This window comes from Pantherophis guttatus, chromosome 3 (assembly GCF_059756535.1).
Source record: "Pantherophis guttatus breed Tessera chromosome 3, ASM5975653v1, whole genome shotgun sequence".
In the NCBI taxonomy this organism is placed as follows: domain Eukaryota; kingdom Metazoa; phylum Chordata; class Lepidosauria; order Squamata; family Colubridae; genus Pantherophis; species Pantherophis guttatus.
This window is the reverse complement of record NC_142065.1, coordinates 69,018,557-69,038,154: the sequence shown is the minus strand read 5'-3', so window position 1 is coordinate 69,038,154 and position 19,598 is coordinate 69,018,557. Positions and strand designations below refer to the sequence as shown.

The following is a 19,598-nucleotide window of genomic DNA, read 5'->3' as shown; positions in this document are numbered from 1 at the left end:
AGCTTGAATTCCTGTCAGGAGGAATTTGGTGCAAGCAACAACTTCTACAGCAGGTTATAGAGTGGCCTCGCTTGTCCATATTCTGCTGAATTTTTCTCTCCTATATCATTATTACAACCCTATCATGTTTTAGATCTCTATTTAAAAATATATAATCTACTTCAGGGCTATCAAACTTGCAGCCTGCAGGTTGGATGCATCACGCCCTGGCCACACCCACACCTGGTTTAGCGAAAGGGGAAAAGTTGCAATACATCACGTGACAATATTGTGACAATGCAAGTTTGACACCCCTGATCTACTTGGTTTCTTTCTAGGACAATAGCAAGTGCCTTGGTAAGCAAGAAATGATTATGATCTTAGAAACAGACACTATTACAGTATTGTTGAAGTTAATGAACAGTAGCTCTCAGATCTCAATAGTAATTGGCTCTGAAATTTCTACAGCAAAGGGATATGATTGTAAAGCGTGATATGGCATAGGACCTAGATATCTTCGAGACCGCCTGCTGCTACCGATGGCCTCCCATCGACCTGTGCGCTCCCACAGAGAGGGCCTCCTCGGGGTGCCATCAGCCAAACAATGTAGGCTAATGACCCCCAGGGGGAGGGCCTTCTCTGTGGGGGCACCTACCCTCTGGAACCAACTGCCCCCCGAGATAAGGAGAATCCAAGACCTCGGTGCCTTCCGCCGTGCCCTAAAACTTTCTTTTTTCAGCAAGCCGGGCTGGCTTAACACTTTTAAATGTTTTTAATTGGTTTGTCATTGTTTTTTAATTACGGGGCCAAATTTATATATATCTTTTTAATAGTATTTTAATGTTTGTAGTCTATGTTTTTATTTGGCTGTACACCGCCCTGAGTCCTCAGGGAGAAGGGCGGTATATAAATTTGATATAAAATAAATAAAATAAAATACAATTGGATGGCAAACCTAGAAATCCTCATTAATATGGTCATTAAACGACCATAAGTCATTAAGCAAAGACCTTATATGACCATAATTTGTGACTCCCGGCCAGTTTCCAACAAGCAAAGTGAATGTGGAAGGTGGTCAGAAGTCACAAGTTGGGGTTGCTGCAAGATTTTCCTTTTTAGGCAGTTTGCAAGCAGGTTGGTAGCTAATTTAATAATTTAATTTAATATTTAAATTTATATACCGCCCTTCCCCCGAAGGACTCAGAGCGGTAGCTAAGAAGTACAGGCAGGTAAGTGAGCACTATGGAGTGTAAGCAAGTGTGTGGGTGGATGCTATGGGCAGGTGCGAGTACAGTTGCTATCACCAGGCAAGAGAGTGTACAGGCAGGTGCACAAGGAGGTGAGTTGGTACTATGGTAAGGGCAAGTGCAGGCAGGCTAGCAGACACCATGGAATATAAAATTTTCCTGCCACCCGAGAGCTTCTCAGGAGAAAAAGTGACTGGACCAAGAGCAATTTACAGGAGTGACTTGCAACTGCCTGCTGGTTTCCCCACCGATTTTGCTTGATTGGAAGCTGGCAGACAAGGTTGCAAATGGTAATTACATGACCGCAGAATGAAACTGCAATTATTGTAAACGTGAGCTGCGTTTATCAAGTGCCTAGACTACAATCATGTCACCGCAGGGACGCCGCATCAGCCACAACTTTGAGGACCTGTCATAGGTTCCCTCTTGTTCAGGGCAATTGTAGCTTTGAATGGTTGCTGAATGAGTGGCTATAACCCAAGGACTATATGTACGTGGCCTAAGAGTTGTAAAGGGTCAGAAAAATTGACTAGACATGGAGGGGCGACAGAAAAAGTGGTAACGTTCATAAAAATTGAGAAAAATGAAAAATGAAAGGGAGAAAATGCAACATTTTTCTCCTACAATTTTTTATTTTTCCCCAAGGACTTCCTATTTCTATGCAAGCCTAGACAGGAGATCACTGGTTGCGGAAGGAAGAGTATAATTGTACATGCAAACACTGCTTCTAACACCTTTTATTAATATATGATATATAGTAAGAGTGATTACAGATAATTTCTAGCAGAAAGTGTTACAAAGTATACATTTCAGAAAGAGTAGCCTAGGCTACTCTTGCATCCTTAGGTCTTTCTTTCCTTGTCTTTCCTTCAGTTAAATATTTTTCCTCTAGAAACCCACTGGATTTCTTCAACAGACCCAAATCATAAACATACCATAGTCAGCAATGCAACATAGGTGGGTAATGTCTACACACTCAACATAAGAGTAGGAGAGAAATTAACTTGGGAAGAATGGAGATGAGGAGATTAGAATTACTTACCTCCATTTGAAGTATTGAATTTAATGCCAAAATCTCCATTCGGTCCACCAGGGTTATGACTTGCTGTCAAAATTATACCACCAATGGCTTTTATTTTCCTAATAATACAGGACACTGCAGGGGTAGAAAGAATTCCATTCTGTCCAATTACTAACCGGCCAATCTAAAACAAGAACAGAAGAAAAGCAAAACTCACAAAAGGGTGTCAGAAGACACAAAAAGTTGCTTTTTTTTAGATTGCAATATTTACCAATGTTTTCTTCAGCTTTTACAACAGCCAGTGTTTCTTTCACATTTGACACCCTATTAAAAAAATTGGGCAGACAAAAGCATTTACATGTTTCTTTATCTTAAGTATTTGTTCCATTTACCAAATTATGCACAACAAATTTGCTTCATTTTAAATAACTACATTGGTTACTATAAAGGTAGTTCCCAGTTTAAGAACCAATTCTGTTCACAAAATCTGTCCTTAAGTGGAACAGTATTGTTGTATAATATTGTAAATTTGGTATTGTGTAATGTACTTGAACCATTGTGTATTTAACTCAAATTTTACTACAATAGGCTCTATTCTTCACTATGGGTTGTCCTTAAAAGAAGGAAGTCTTAACCCAGGGACTCACAGCACTGGCATAATCTCTCATCAGTTACTAAGTTTGCATTATTCTTTAGCTTATTCAATTTCTAAAACTATATGCTCAAAAAATATCTGGATATTTGACAGCATCTTCATGTTCTAGTAATCTAAACCAAGAGAATGTTATTCAAGTAAATTTTGATGATCAAAATATCCTCTGATAAAGTCAGGGTTTTCAATGTTTCATTTATAGGTGCTTTAAGCTATTAAACTGTATTTCTTTTTGTCTTTGCTGTAACTTCATGCCAAATATGCATACTCCTAAGCTAAACAAGTTTACAATATAGAATAGTAAACTGACTGAAATTATTATCCAACCTCTTCTCCAAAGCTAAACATGTTATTCTTTACTTTTGATATATAATAATCTGTGAAAATGACCTTGAAGGATGGATGAGGCAAAGAATTGCTGCCTAGGAAATGATCAGTCGAAAGAAGGGGGAGGCCCCCCTTGCTTAATAGTCAGAAAAAGAAATTTAGGGAAGACCTGCCTTAATAGATCAGCCTATTAAAACTGTCACTGGGAGTTTTGTACTTTCAGACTTTTAAGATTCTATTAATGTAGCTTTAAAATAAAGTAAAATTAGCTTATCCTTGTTTCCTGTCTGGTTTATCTGTGAGCACCTACAGTAAGCAGCAACACCTCATTTATAAAATAAACTAAGATGGTAATTTACTTTCACGTGTCTGTAAACACATGAATGTGGGTATGGGACCTCAAAATTATGGCAGCTATGTTTCAAGCTAGCCAGTAGGAACAGGCACTTGGAATGGATTCCCATTTGGAACATGTATGCTGATGACATGCTTTTAACCCCATTCTCAAATTCTATTCACTTGCTAAAGATGGCACATGGGTCTGAGACTCAATCTACAACATTCCAAGTGATCAGAGATTCCTCCCAAATGGAATAGATACACACTAATCACTGCAACAAAATTAATAAAAAAAATTTAAAATTCACCCTTTGAAGCATTTTTTAAAAATATCCAGTGACATTTAACATTTAAATATTTTTATATTTGCAGGTTTCTTTTTCCACCCACCCATGCACGCACAAACACAGTTATTTTGGTATTTCTGGTGCTTTCCTATTAGAGTAAAAAGAGCACCATGACTCTTTCCTGGACCTGTGGAGTGTGAGGTATGTGAACTTCGACTCAACTAGCTGTATTCAGGAGGCTTCTGTAAGAGATAGGGTATATGGATAGCCTGCCGTGACTCTATATAAGTTATGACTTTCTCATTTAGGATCAAGTTGGATGGTGAAGGTGGAAATTGGTGTCACTTACAATTTACACTTCAGCCATGCACATTTCAATCTTCATTTTCTCCAGCTACCCACTGAAGACATGTGTATGATTGTATATGTAATATATTTACAAATGTACAATATTTGCAATGCTCTGTGATCCTCATGGATTTTTTATTTGAATTGCAAATTTAAAAAAATCCACACTACCCAGGTGAAAACATTCTATGGTCACCTGAGAAATTTATGTAGGATAAGAAATAATGTTCAGGAAAAGCTGAAATGTTTATTTGTTGCATCTTCCATAAAGGCAAAGAATATTTGAGATTCAGTTCAAAATAAATCTACTGATTAAATGAGATGGATTTTTTCCCCATCTAGAATTATGTGGTACTGTTTGAATTTTTGGCAAATTACAGTACATATCTCATTTTCCCTTTCAGCAGAAACACAGTTTATTGCAACCTTAAACAGTAGAGATCAGATTCCCAATTGAGTTAGCTGCCTTAAATGCTTTCTTCTTCAGAAGAAGATCTATTAGACAGGAAAGTACCGGAACTGTAGATCAACATTCTAAATATGGCTTCAGCAGCTCCTGGACCTCGCTATAATTGTAACTCTAATTATAGATTCTCCTGTGTAGGCATGCAAACTAAGGGAATTCTGTCACATTAAGTTTTATTTTAATTAAAGTCAGAAATTAATAAAGGCATATAATTACTTAACTGATTATCACTTCTGGCAATATAAATCCATATATTCTAAGAACAACAAAGTTCAATATATAAATTAATGAATCAACAGGAAAAAACTAATATAGAGATAATATTATCTTATTTGGAAAATATGACTCATCCTTCATAAAATTACATATTCCATATGCTGTGTCTTCTATATATTGATACCATAGAACTGACATTCAAGTAATATGTTTACCCAATTTAACTTTAAGAGCTTTCCAACAAAAGATGCATTTGGATAGCAACCATCTCCCAAGAAGGGCACAATATCAATAGATTTTAATTAAATCTAATTAGGGATAACTAGTCCAGGTGCCAGTTGGGTTTAAAAAAAAATTAAACAAAGCTAGCTCAATTTTTGTGAAGCAAAAACAAAAACAAAAAAGAAAAATCCTTTGTAATGTCTGCACCAAATAGATTAAAAATGTATAATGCCTTGTACATTCATAGGTCAAGATCTACCTCATCAGATTGATCAATGTGATCAATGCATGAAATATCTAAAGGGAAATTACAATTTATTGGGTATGCAATAAACTAAAGCTCACAAAATAACAGCAGTGGCAGAAGAGTGAATCACAATATTATCCAGATCAAAAATGAATATGGAATTCATTCAAACGGAAATCAACTACAGGTAGTCCGTGACTTACGACCACAATTGAGCCCAATATTTCTATTGCTAAGCGAGATATCTGTTAAATGAGTTTTACTACATTTTATGACTTTTCCTGCCACAGTTATTAAGTGAATCACTGCAAGTGTTAAGTTTGTAACCCGGTTGTTAAGTGAATCTAGCTTCCCAATGGAGTTTGCTTGTCAGAAGGTTGCAAAAGAGGATTACATGACCCCATGCAACCGTCATAAATCTGAGTCAGTTGCCAAGCTTCTGAATTTTGATCACGTGACCATGAGGATGCTGAAATGGTTGTAAGTGTGAAAAATGGTCAAAAGTCAGATAACTTTGAATGCTCACTAAATGAACTGTTGCAAGTCAAGGACTACCTGTTTACATAGGATGATTATGACTGAGCCCATCCACCACTTATCCCGAGCACAATATAGTAATGTAGATATCTGAAATAGGGGAAAGATCCTGTAGGGGAAAGGTCCTGTAGTAATCTCTGCATGATCAGGATTTGCTGAGACAAACTTGGGAATTGGTTTTATTCAGCTACTTCAGAGGAGAAGCACTTTGATGCTGACTGCTCCTTCGGGCAAGAACCTAGCAAGCTGGCTTACATTGCCCAGGTTGACACATTAAAATCATATACCAATACAGCCATTCTAGTTTATTACCTCTGGGAGGGACTGCTGCATCAAACCAACTCAACAAATGATTGAGGTCACCATAGTTTAGTACCTTATATAAACTCAGCCAGTAAGTCAGTCTATTGGTCAGAAAAGATACAAATTAACAGCAGGACTGAACTAAGCAACATCTGTGTAAAGAGCATGGTTATTTTCAAGAAAAAAAACAGGGAACAAAATACAACCCAATGTAGAATTTGTTCCTAAGGCATGCGGGGAGCAAATGCAGGAATAGGGAGACACAATTTCTAATCCACCCTCAATCATGGACGATCACTGAATGCATTTGAGCCAGTCATTCTCTCTAAACCTATTTTAGACAGTGGGGCAAGTGGTGGGGAAAACTAGGAGGGATCGCTATGTATGGTCCCTTGGGCTCCAGATATAAATAAGACACTGTAGCTTCAACTCTCCATCTTCAAATATCATCCTAAACCATTTTATATTTATTTACAGTATTCCTAGACTCCCAACTCCACATGAGCTTTATGTAGTAGGAAGAATGAAATGATGCAGAGCAGTTGGCTCTATGCGGATGCTCCTAAAGCAGAACTTCCACACTCAACTGGTCATTTACTGAAAGAGGTGCAAGACTAAAAGTCTTCCCTGTTGAACAGCTTTAGGCTGTCATTTTAAAATATCTGAAATATAGGTGTGTCCATTCATTATTTAGCATTCAGCCTCATTGTTATTCTTTCCATGATTTTTGCATTGGATTGGTAGCCTATATGGCCACAGAAAGTTATAGTAATTTACCTCTCCCTTTGAATTAGCAGCCTTGTGATCAGAAGAACCAATTATACCGCCATTAGAAATCTGCTTCTTGTTAGTCATATCTAACAGGAAGGAGGATATTCACAATCTGGGTTTCCATATTGTAAGGATGGAAGAACTCACTTATAAAGCACTCTTATCTACCCAAACTCACTCCAGCTGTTAACAATCACTCTTCTATGATGCTGAAAATTCAGACATGAAATATATTTTTTCTGCTATTTAATTGTTTTTGAAACCTTTAAATATGTCTTGAAGGGCCATAATATCAGAAACTAACTGAAAAATATCTAAATCCACTTTTACTAGATTTATGGACAATATGGCTATTGATGAATACTCGTAATAATGCCAAGTAATCAATTACTGCAATATAACAATGAATATCTGCTATCAAGAGCATCATCCAAAAATGGCTACTGTCTTCAAGTCCTAAACAATATATGCTTTGTAAAGTTTCAATAATCTACTTTGAAAAATGGGATTCTGAATTAGATAGACAATTTGTCTAATGAAACAGCGCTCTAATATTCCTAAACTGATAATATACTTGGGGTCCACATGTCTGATCTGACTTAAAAGCTATCCAGTGGTTGCTGCTTTAATGTCTATCATCACCAAATCCTTCTTCTCTTTTCTGTGTTTTGGCAGAGAAAAGGAGGGCTCTATACCTTATGCTGAGTTTTGGGGCATTCTGATTTAAAGTACTATAAAATATGAGACCCTCTTTTTCATTCAGGAACGTTAAGAAATGAGTTGACACAAAGTAAAAACCCTTTCTCTGGGGAAATCTGTGACTGATATGGATGGAATTTGTTCTTGTTATCTGAAGTGCCACTTCATGCTGAAGACAATCCTAAACGTTTACACTAATCATACTGTAGAATAAAAAAGTATCTGCATTTTAAAAAAACTAATATTACATAGGAAAAGCCAAGATAAAAAGATGCATCTTTTTTAAAATGCCCAAAATATATCAGAATTAAGCTTTAGTGAAGCACAAAGAGGACAACATTCTACATGATAGAGAGTATGGCAATCTATATAAAGGGCACCAGATTATGAAGGATAGTGTAACCTTTGGATTTTTTAAATTTCCCCACTTGAAACCTTTTAGATATAACATTACAGTAGTTTGGCATGTTGAAAATGAATTACAGAAAACTTCTGGTATAACTTCATACTATAAGAACTTTAAAAGCTTTAAATGACTTAATTATGGTTAAATTGTTTTATATGTTTGGACTTGGCCATTGTCTTTTATGAGCCATTCAAACTATAGATGGCTTCCATCCAAATTTGCTGTTGAACTAATTTAAGCAGAACCAAGCAAACCTTCACATAAAATAATTTCGTTTCAAAAGTATGAATGATTTCCCTTCCAAATTAATAATATTCACTTGGCGGAAAATTGGCATTCACGAGGCTCAAGTGCAATTTCTAATATTATTTTAAAAAACTTCTCAGGGACACTAAAGATAAAAGTACTTTTACCTTACATTTAGGCAGAACTCTAATGGAATTTTGTCACACCTGAAGCTTACGGGATAATGTACTCAAAATTATGGTTTTCAAGCACACTAATATTTTTCTGACAAAACTATTTATGTACAGTACATTGAGAAACTTAACACATGCTTTGTTGTGTCATATGTGTGGCTCAGATCCACAGTAAGAATTTCGGCTATTTTAACTATAGCAGGGAAAAATGCACGAACAGTCATATACTTCCTAATTTAAGCACAAACACTGAACCTATTATTAAATTCACATAATAATCAGTCATTCACAGTAGATAACAAAAAAACAAAGAACCAAAATATTTTTATCTGCAATAATTTCCATCTACTTTTCAAAGCAAACCATGGAATAAAGATCATTGTTTTCAATACTAACTTAAGCAATTCTGTCCTTCAGCTCCACATAATCATTCTAGTAAAAATATATATTGGCACATTTGCAAAAAATAATAGACATGCCCCTAAATGAGCCAATCCTATATTAAGCATTAGTGATATAATATTTATGATATACCAACCCCATTGGCAGCAGCCATCTGAGCTATCAGATTTATTGCAATCTTATTAAAATATCTCCCATCTCCTCCAACCACCACGGTAGATCCTTGTCGATTTCTTAGGTCTATGGAAAAAAATATACTCTGAATAAAATTGTGCAGGTAGTTTAGCTTGGTCTGAAAAATGAATGTCTTCTTCCGTAAGCCACTAGTTCCTGGTTTCTGATCATTGTAAGGTGCTGTTGGCAAAGTCAATATTGGTAGTGGGTTGTCTTCCATGATCCTTTTTGATATAAATGCATTAAAAATAAGGAATTATATTAACAATGAAGATTTAAGATCAGCTTGGATACCGATAACATGAAATAGAGGTTCAGTGAAGTCGTTCTATATCCTAAAATAGCTCCTTGAACCTTCAGCCAAATGTGGTTTCTGTAACTGAAGAGCTTTCTTGCACTTGCTCTGAAAGATCACTGTCAGAGAAAATACATACAATTTCACCCAGAGATCTCTCAGGAAAATGGATGTCCTGGAAAAGTTGAAAGCCGTTTTGTTTGCTGTGGTGTCACAATTTTGGGTCTCCTACAGCATCACAAACAGGATTTGACAGCTGTAAATTCTGCCTGGTATTCTTCTTTTGATCAGAGAAGAGTATAAAAGAGTCTTAGAGCTCTGCTCTTCAGTCAGAAGTACTGATGAATTGTCTCCAGCTGTGAAGTCCAACTAAGGTAAAGCTAAATTGATTTAGGTAGGGAAGGTTTATAAATGACAGCCTGGTTTCAGTTTGGCTCCCATTTTCACATAGTCTTCATTGAGACATGAATATCATAAAGACAGGTCTTGAGTGGAGAGTGTAAGTCAAGTGTGGAGACTTTAAAGGTCACTCTTAAAATGGAAGTCAGGACTTCTCAGTTACTTACAGTTTCTTTATCCACCTGTTATTCTAATAACCAGAGAGTTCTATAGGGCCAAAAGGATATATAATACCACTCCCCATAATATTGAGGCAATCAAAAGAATTACGGTATCTAGCAACGTCAACATTTTTTCTTAATTTCTTCCTTCTCTCACATAAAAGCACAGCTTGATATTTAGATTTCAACCAGTTTGTTTTAAGTTCATGTTAAGTAAAAACACTTTTTATAAAATTTCTTAACTTGAGTGCACACATTTCTTTTATTCTTTGGAAATACTTGAAAATTAGCTGAGCATTTTTCATGAGGAATTAAGATAAATCTAAGTTCTTGGTATTTATTTTCCTAGACAGCTTGTATCTCTCCAGAGATTAAAACTTGGCTCCCAAATCTGCTTTAAATAATGATGCTGTATTAATTTTAAATTTTTAATACATTAATTTTAATGTAACAGAAGGGGAAATTATTAAATACATAGATTGTCATAATAATAAAAATAACATGATTTTAACTGATCTAAAAATTAAATTATTACCTTCTGGTTAGTTTTTTGGGGAGTATTTTTTACTCTGCCCCATGTCTACTAAATGTTGACTGCTGCTCTGTGTTTGACAAACATTACACACCCTATTCTGTTGCAAATGTGATCATTTGCAAAACCTTCCATGAAGTTATTTCCTGCCATCATGGCTGTCCAAGCATGCAACTAGCGTGTAACAGACTGGATTGTTAAAAGATTATTTGATCCTTTGAAGAGAAAGAGAACAAACGTATAAAAACTCCTAACTTAATATACCTGATAAATAACCTTTATGTTGCAAATAAATCCTTATGTTGCAAAGTAAAATTTAGCTCCTTTTTTTTTTTTTGCTACTGGTACAGGTTTATACTTTTTATATGTGGATTATATCATCTTTTCTCTTCTTGATACATATAATCTGATTACTAAGAGTATTCAAAGTACATTATTTTGAATATTATGCACTTGGTTAACCTTTCTCTTGAAGCTAGTTGGTGTATACAGTATATAGCATGGAAAATAAATAATTGAGGACGCAGAAGAGAAACAATATTCTTTTTAAAAAATTTCATTGAAAATTCGAGGATACATGTAGGTTAAATTCACAGGTAGAAGCTGCCCTCTTGTGGTATGCACTGCAATCACAAAATTCAGAGAGTTTTGACCAATAAGGACTGTAAATTGGTGAATAATTTACAGCAATTTAATTACTGAAAGTTAACTAATATCCTGTAGTTACAGTTTCTAGTAACTATTAATTTATGTTACATTAGCCAGACAGCAGACTGCACTGCAGACATTTACACATTTAAGATCATTGAGTGGAATTTATACTCTTATTTTTTCACTACAGTGATGAGTTTTTTCAGTAACAATTTGAAGGCAATATGGGTCATTGGAGAATTTGCATTCATATTCTATCCTATTATTCACTGAATGACCTTGGGAAAGCATCTCCTTGTCCAATTTCCAATTTCACTACATTCTTGTCCAATCTCACTACATTCTTGTTGAAATGAAGTTGAAATGAAAGAAATGCTAATCTGAGCTCCTTATAAGAACAGTCAGAAAGAAACTTTTATCTTAAAAATGACCTGCAGTATGTGAGATTGAGCGGGATACTAGAGAACAATAAAAAGGGGGAAGGTAAATCCATTGGCAGCTTATTTCATCTTAAAAAGCAATAAGAGGAGGAAGGAGTATTAAGTATGTTTGCTACCTTAAGTTATGTATAAAAATAAGAAAGGTGGGGTAAATAAAATAAAATAAATAAAAGTCCAGTAACAAACATTTCTCTTATTCAGTTCATTGAGCCATGACCTTAAATAATTCATTGTTAATGAGAATTGGAAATTCTTGTTATGGATTCATATACTTCATATTTATCTTCAGTAAGATATCTTATATAAATCTATAATTGGTATACTTCCTTGATGTTGTCCAACTAAATGAAGCTTGGCAGCTAAAAAAATGGTTTCCAAGGAACTCTAATATGTTTAAAATTCAGTAAGAAAAAAAAATCTGGAGCAGAAACCTCAGTTGTATCCTTGTTTGTCTTCACTAACTCATGAACCAGACTACAGAAATGAATTATTGGATTTACAGTGTTATATAATATTTTCTTCAAATACTTACGTACAAAGCATTTAGCCCTCTCTACTCTACTGATCTGTAATACTGCCATAAATAACAAAGTTGGCTTAGCAAAATATATATATATAACTCTGATGAGTAATATACATTTGTACCAGGGTGGATTTGATTTAAATCGAGTTGATTTAAATCACAATTTAAATCATGATTTAGTAAAAAGGCTTGATTTAAATCAACTCGATTTAAATCATAATTTTTAAAGAGCAACTGTCATCTCTGCTCTTTTGACCCACTGTTGACTCACTGATAGTCCCAGTGTTGCAGAATATACAGCCTCATGCTACATAACTAAGCTCCATTTCATGCTGAATAAACTAAATTATTTATGTATCTTAAATAGAAAACTATCTCAAGATAGATTTTTACCCCAAAAGTTTTTTATTAAAATAAATTCGATAAAAATTTAAAAAATCCGATTTAAATCAAAAAAATCCGATTTAAATTTTAAAAAATCTGATTTTTTTTGATTTTTTTAAAAAAAATCATTGATTTTTATCCACCCTGATTTGTACTAGTCCCATCCTAAATAAAGAATATTCAAGCTTGCATCCTAAATTGCATGTGTCTATCAAGAGTTCATAGTACCTCATATATAATAACCATCTATCTCTGATGATAAGCCATTAGCTAGGTTCCCTGGTCATGATAGGTTTTGTACTAATTCCATTTAGTAAGTTACCTAGCCATTGCATTTTGAAAACCATGATTTATGGCTCAATATAAAGGTGATGCCTAATAAAGGGGACTTACTCCACAAAGTATGACTAAATAAACAAGACTTAGCACAATGTGTAAAGTAATGTGTTATCAGAATGATCAAAATAGAAGTAATTGTTAATTAGTAATTATTTTTCAATTAGCTCGTTTTGCAGACAATATAATCGTTCCTCCTATCAAAATGCAGAGCAACTCCATTTACAGGTTAAAACTATTTTCTACTCACAAATTATATGTTGTCATTAGCTTTAAACAGGCTGTATGTTCTCCTGGAGGTTATGTAATGATCTCTCTTACTATAACTAGTTTGAACCTTTGTACTCCAGCAATGATATTATCAGTATTTAGAACATGAATTACAAGAACATCTCAAAGAAAGATGCTAAGCAAATGCAAGAACATTCTTGATGGATTGTAAAGATCAAAGCAACTAATGATAGAAGATGATGTTTCAGATGGTAGCCTCAATAGGTCAAAATCTACACTAAGAGGTTAGAAAGCCCTGAAGTACTTACAAAAGAATTAGGGCCTGTTATCTCAAAGTCCCAGTTCAATCCTAGCATGTTAGAAGATAGTTGATTGGGTTTTAGAGTTTCCCACAGTGTAGAAATCCTGCCGATCTAGTTATTTAGCCTGTAATCTTTCTGTCCTGCCCAGCATTCCTTATGAAAAATTAGTTGCCTACTAGGACAGTGAAAACCATTATAAAGGAACAATTTATTTAATGCATGCTGTGAGAAGATGGAATGGACTTGAGGGACAAGAACAAGAGCTACTACTAAGACAAATAGTCTGATAAAAGAAACCTGAGTCTGGGCAGAACTACACTTAAGAAAATATCTTAGAGAAAATTCCGTTATTACATTTTTATAATAAAAGTAATATTAGCCTGCATGATTTTGATTTCCCAGTTTGATCTTCCTTGAAGGACTGACATGAATTTTGCAAGTCTGAATGTGCTTTCCTTTTCTCTCTCTTTATCTCTGTACAAACAAGGCTCTTCCCTGAGAAATTTCCTCAGATTACATTTCTATTCCAGACCCAGGTTTCTTTTACATGACTATTGTCTTAGTAGTGCCTTTTCTTGCTGTTCCTCAAGGCCGTTCCTTTTCTCATTACAGTACATCAACATAATTGAAGTATCCCTCCTTTAAAAGCATTCCTTTAAAAGCACTCACATTATCTTCTTGTGGCTATTTAGCTTTGCTGGCACTTTCAACAAAAGTAATGTATGTACATAAACTTGCTTGTGGAGACAGAGAAAGAAGGCACTAACTGAGCCTATTGAATCTCAAATTTCCCACTGATTTCCATGGGGTTTATACTTAGGCAGGGATGTGCAGATCAGAGTAAATCCAACCTACTTTATTACTTAGTTTTTCAAGATGAATTTTTGTTCCAGAAGATTTCTCCGAATTTGTTGCTTGGCGATTTAGGGGCTATCTGGTATGATTTATTTATACAAATACATGGTTGCTAAGATTCTTGGCCTTTTCTCTTTTTTTCATACAAAAAATGCCACACCCAGTGGTATGAAGCTCTTGTGGATGGTTAGTTCCAGGGAATACAGAAATGAAAAGTAATTTCTCAGAGAATTCCACAGCATTAGCAGATTTTTGCTATGAAAAGATAGAAGCCAGATTTATTTTTTATGTAGAAGGAATCCAAGAAGACCTTGGATTACAACTATTTGTTTAGCAACCTTTCAAAGTTAAAACTGTGCTGAAAAATGTGACTTAAGACTGGTCCTTGCACTTATAGCAACAACACTTAAGAATTATATGCTGCTTTACAGCTTTCTCTAAGCAGTTTACAGAGTCAGCGTATTGCTCCCAACAATATGGCTGCTCATTTTACCAACCTCAGAAGGTTGAAGGACCGACCTCTGAAGGCTGAGTCAACCTTGAGCCTGGTGAGGTTTGAACTGCCAAATTGCAGTCAGCCGGCAGTCAGCAGGAGTAGCCTGCAGTACTGCATTCTAATTCTGCACCACCATCTTAGGATAGTTATTCCTGTGGTCATGTGATCAAAACTTGAACAACAAGTATTTACAATGGTTGCAGTATCCTGGAGTCATGTGATCACCATTTGTGACCTCCACAGCCAGCTTTCAACAGTAAAATCTGAGGGAAGCCAGATGTGCTTAACAAGCACTTAATTCCCACTTAACCACAGTGATTTGCTTAATGACCATTGCAAAAACATTGTAAATCAGGTTTACAACTATTTTGTTTATTGATAGATATTCTGCTCACAATTGTGGCCATAAGTTGAGAACTACTTGTATCCAGACCTTTTGCTGCAGAAACATATTATGTCCATCCACTAGGGATAAAAAAACTCAAATCTAGTCTTAGCAGAATCAAGGCATGCTGTGTGCCTCAATTCACTATTTTCAAAATTTAAATTAACAGTCAGATATGTTGGCTTTATCTAGAGACCATAGAAGGCTGATCTCCGGTAAGAAATTGGTGAATTGCAGACCAATTACAGATGAAATCATGAGCAAATAAATTTGCTATTTTAAATGTGACAAGAGAAATCTGATTTTAGCTTTAAAAAATCATGGTATGTGAAGCAGGTCTCTCTGTCCCATAAAAAAGAAATTTGGAATATGGGAAAGAGGAAACTTTTTTTTTTACTGAGGCATTTTCATAAAAGTACAGAAAATCCTACCTATAGATACTGAGGAGTCAGTCCTTCTATGTTCCTAGCCAACACGCCCCCCCCCCCAAAAAAACTACAACAAAAGCAGCAGCTGGGGACTTGAACATGACCTAGATTCGTATTCAGTAATTCCTTCTTGGCATGCAGAGTGACTGCTACTCTTGGACTGCTACTCACTCTGCTGGAAATGTCCATCTTTTATTACAATCCTCTGAGTATGTTTCCAGACTCAGGACAAACCAGCCTTTCTATTTAACTACAGTAATTGCGAGGATTGCCCATTTGCATGCTCTCTGGAGGCAAGAAGTGTCTGTACTCTTAGCTATGTTCTGAAAACTAAGATAATATTGTACAATTCATCTCTCCTAAAGAATCTCGCTAACTTTCAGTGAAATAGTCTTATTCAACAGCTCTTATTCTGTAAGGTCTCTTTTGTAGGGGGAAATGCTTAGTTTATCTTAAAAGAAAGGGAAATTTTTCTTCTCTAACCTTGAAAAGATTAATTATAAAACAGTAGAGATGTATTTCATTTTTATACTAGGGAAATTGTATTAGTTTAAAATGAACTTTCACTAGGCATCATGGGGCTCTACAAGCTCTTCTGATGCTTGTCAATTAAAGCACCATCATATTGTGCACCAGCAGTATATGAACAAAAGGGGTACAGCTCATGCTGAGAAGATGGGATCTTACTTTCAACAGACTGACCTGCTGACAGACAGGCATAATTGGGGATTGGAGGCACTATTCTGCAGTTGCTTCCCTCCTTGTTGAGTGGGTGATTCCGTTCTCTATCAATGGAAAAGAGAAGCTGAATCCTTGGGTTACCCAATGTGGGCTGCCCAGGACTTGGCCCACTCCCTCATATATATGATATCAATGGAGGAGTCATCCATTAGATGGGATTAGACATCTTCAATATGCTGATGATATTTTATGATTGTAAGCCGCCCAGAATTACCTTGATATAAGATGGGCAGGCTATAACTTTTATAAATCAGTCAATCAATCAAATCAAGCCAATCAAACTTATCCCAAGCCAAACAGAAAATGATATGGCCGGGTTATTTGAGATATTACCTTTTCCCAATTACTTCAGGTCTACCAGAAGAAGCATACTCCAGGTCCCAAATGCTAAGGAACTGTTTGGCGAAACCCAAGATATGGGCCTTTTCTGCCATGGAGTCCAACATTAATCCCCCTCAATAAAACTGGTTCCCTCTTTGATGTCACTCTGGAAGTCTGATGAACTTGGTTATGTCTATAGGCTTGAGGTTTCATGGAAATGAGGATTTAATAAGGTGGCTACATTGTATGCAACATGTATGCTCTCCCTTCTATTTTAGGTTTGTAAAAATAATATTTATGTTTTAGTTTTATAATATTTTTGAAATTATTGTCTTTTATGGTTCCATAGGCATGTTTCTGTCAGATGGATGTTATATAAATATGATAATTAAGTCCTGATTTGGTATTTGGAAGCTGTGAGGGACCAAATGGATAAAATAATCCCAGTAAAACAAAACTGTTAAAAAACAAGATTGATTTACACCAGAACTCAATCAATTTAATCCCCTGCCACAGTAAAAGTATGTCCATCGTTCTGTTGTTTTCAAGCTGGTACCTTTCATACATGTTGTAATTCACTATAATAAACCTCCCCCCCCAAAAAGGGTGTGTTTCTAAGTGAGAAAGGATTTGAAAACGAAGAGATAGTAAGCACCAGATTAAATTTTTAAATTTGTATGCTGCTCATCTCACCAAGAGAGAACTCTAGGCAGTTTACAACCAAGATAAAACATAAAAAATAAACATAATACAAAGGTTGGGAAGAGAAAGTCTGTTCAGTTTAAGGGAGTAGCAATGCTTTTGAATAGCCCATCTGAAAAAAAAATCATACCAATAGAATAGGGTTTTTTTAAAAACCGATACTCTTTAATGCAGTTCCTGATTGGAAATAATTATTTATACAAATAATAAAGGCAGGTTATAAATAAATAAAATGTTTTAAAATATATAGGTCAACTCTTCACACAAATGTTTACTCAGCGGAATTTAATCCATACTTGTTTAAAACATCAGATTATTTGCTCTTTTAACTACTACGGACACAATCCAAAGGCCAGGCTTTTGAACCCTCCAGGGCTTGCAAAACTATTACAATGAATTTTGCACCTGCATGCAAAGATCCGAAGACCCAAAGCATTCCTGCAAATAGGGATGAAGCCTATTTGCCCATGTTAGGAAAACCCTATTTATTTTAAAACAAGGATAACCTTTGGACAGACAGGCTCTGTTAAAAGAGCTGCTGGTACCTCAGGGCCGAAACCGTATCTGCAATGTCTGAAAAGGTTAACTTAAATGTCAAGAGATTGCGGTGCCTTTTACAGTTTAGCCAGCCCTGACTGCCATCACATTGCCCCCCACCACCACCACCACTCAAAACCGGCAAGGAACCCGTGTGTAAAAATAATTTTCTCGCCAATGCCACAATCCCAAATCGCCCTAACCGTTTCAGCCTTGCCTCCATTCTCCGCTGGAGGTCATTTCCTCTCAACGAAGGGTTATTTGCAGCTCCGAATACACATTTGCAAAACGCAGGCAGCACCAACTAGGAAAGGCCCATTGCAAACTTGCAAACTAAATGCACTTCCCTTAACGTAATCTTTATTCGCTGAGGGACAAAAAAACCGGGTCCGAGCGTTGGTGCGTGGTTTAAGGAGGCCTGCGGGAGGAAGCGAAGCAGGCTCTAGAATTTGGCCCCAAACGGGCGCACTTTTGCACTGCCATCCGCCCCGTCAGTCTCAAAGCTCGCAGACGCCATTCAAAGGCATGAGGCGGACTCCAAGCGGCGGCGGCCAACGGGCACCCCGCTTCCCCAAAACGGGGCCTCCTTTAAGATCGCTTCAGCCGCCGCCGGCTACTTCTCCGGAAGGCATTTCCCTCTCAGCCCCGTACCAAGCTCACCGGTACGGAATTGGGCGGAGGTGGCGGTGGAGAGGCAACCGGAAAGAGTCACACTCCCGTCGCCTGTCCGAAGCGGTGCAGGCAAGCACGCAACAACGCGACGTTCTCACAACCGGCGTGCAAACTCGCGGGCACCCCTGACGTGAGAGGGAGACGAGATAGACCGAGGCGGCTTCCCGACTTACCCCGTTGGCGGCGGCGATGCGGAGGATCAGCTGGATGGCCTCCTTCATGTAAAACCGCCCGTCGCCCCCCACCACCAGCGTGGCCGCCTGCCTCTCCGCCGGCTCGATGGTGGAGATAATGCTCTGGATGAAGTTCTCGGCGTAGTGGGCATTGCCTTGGAAAACCTTGACCCGCTTACGGAGGCCGCTGGTGCCCGGCTTTTGGTCGAGGTAGGCGGTGGTTTTGACGGTCACGATCTTCACCATGGTGGCCCTGGGGTTGGCGGGCGGTTTGGAGAGGAGCTGGCTTGGCTGCAAGGGTGGCTCTACCTTTCGTAGCAGCCGCTGGGCTGGCTTTACCCCAAGCAGCCACATCTCCTCCCACTTATAATTTAAAGTCGCAGAGGATCCTTTCCCCACGACCGGTTTAAAACGCTCATAAAGCCCCAGTCTGGCTTTGCAGGAAAATATCCAGGCGCTGCCCAAGCAGATCCTTCTCCTCTCTTTAGTGCCAGCCTGCCTCCTCCAGCCAAATGGGTTACAAATTTCTGCACATCTTGAGACTGCTGGATAGTGTAGAAATAAGAGGAAAACTAGAGGAGTTCAGCTAAGGATAATTGAAGACTGACTCCAGGGTTTTCCTCCACTTGTACCTAAGTAATGTACAGATGTGCCTTGGAAATCTTGTAGTATGGTCCCAGGATATGTCTTGGTTTCATTCTCAGCCCATGACTGAGATATGTACTGTACAAGTTAGTCCTCAACTTAGTGACCACAATTGAGCCCAACATTTATTAAATGAGAAATTTGTTAAGTGAGTTTTGCTCCATTTTACGACTTTTAAGACATTTGTAACTGAATCACTACAGGTATTAAATTAGTAACACACTTGGTAAGTGAATCTGGTTTCCCCATTGACTTTGCTTGTTAGAAAGTTGCAAAAGGTGATCACATGACCCTGGGACACTGCAATTGTCATAAACTTGAGTCAGT

The 19,598-nt window shown here is 37.0% G+C and overlaps 1 protein-coding gene across 3 annotated transcripts in view; it reads right to left on the bottom strand.

Annotated features, from left to right (window-relative positions):
- The window catches only part of PGM1 (phosphoglucomutase 1), a 31,109-nt gene extending 11,745 nt beyond the window's left edge, over positions 1-19,364 (bottom strand). Inside the window, exons 1-2 of one of the 3 annotated variants that reach the window (XM_034415245.3) lie at positions 18,627-19,364; positions 2,269-2,431 (exon numbers count right to left, since the gene is read on the bottom strand). In XM_034415245.3, coding sequence (XP_034271136.2) covers positions 2,269-2,431; positions 18,627-18,980 — 517 coding nt within the window. In that variant the 5' untranslated portion in view covers positions 18,981-19,364. Of the gene's footprint in view, positions 1-2,268; positions 2,432-2,518; positions 2,573-9,024; positions 9,833-18,626 lie in introns of those variants that run through there. The other 2 variants (XM_034415246.3, XM_087889790.1) reach the window with 2 other exon arrangements.
- Between the last annotated feature and the right edge of the window lie 234 nt (positions 19,365-19,598).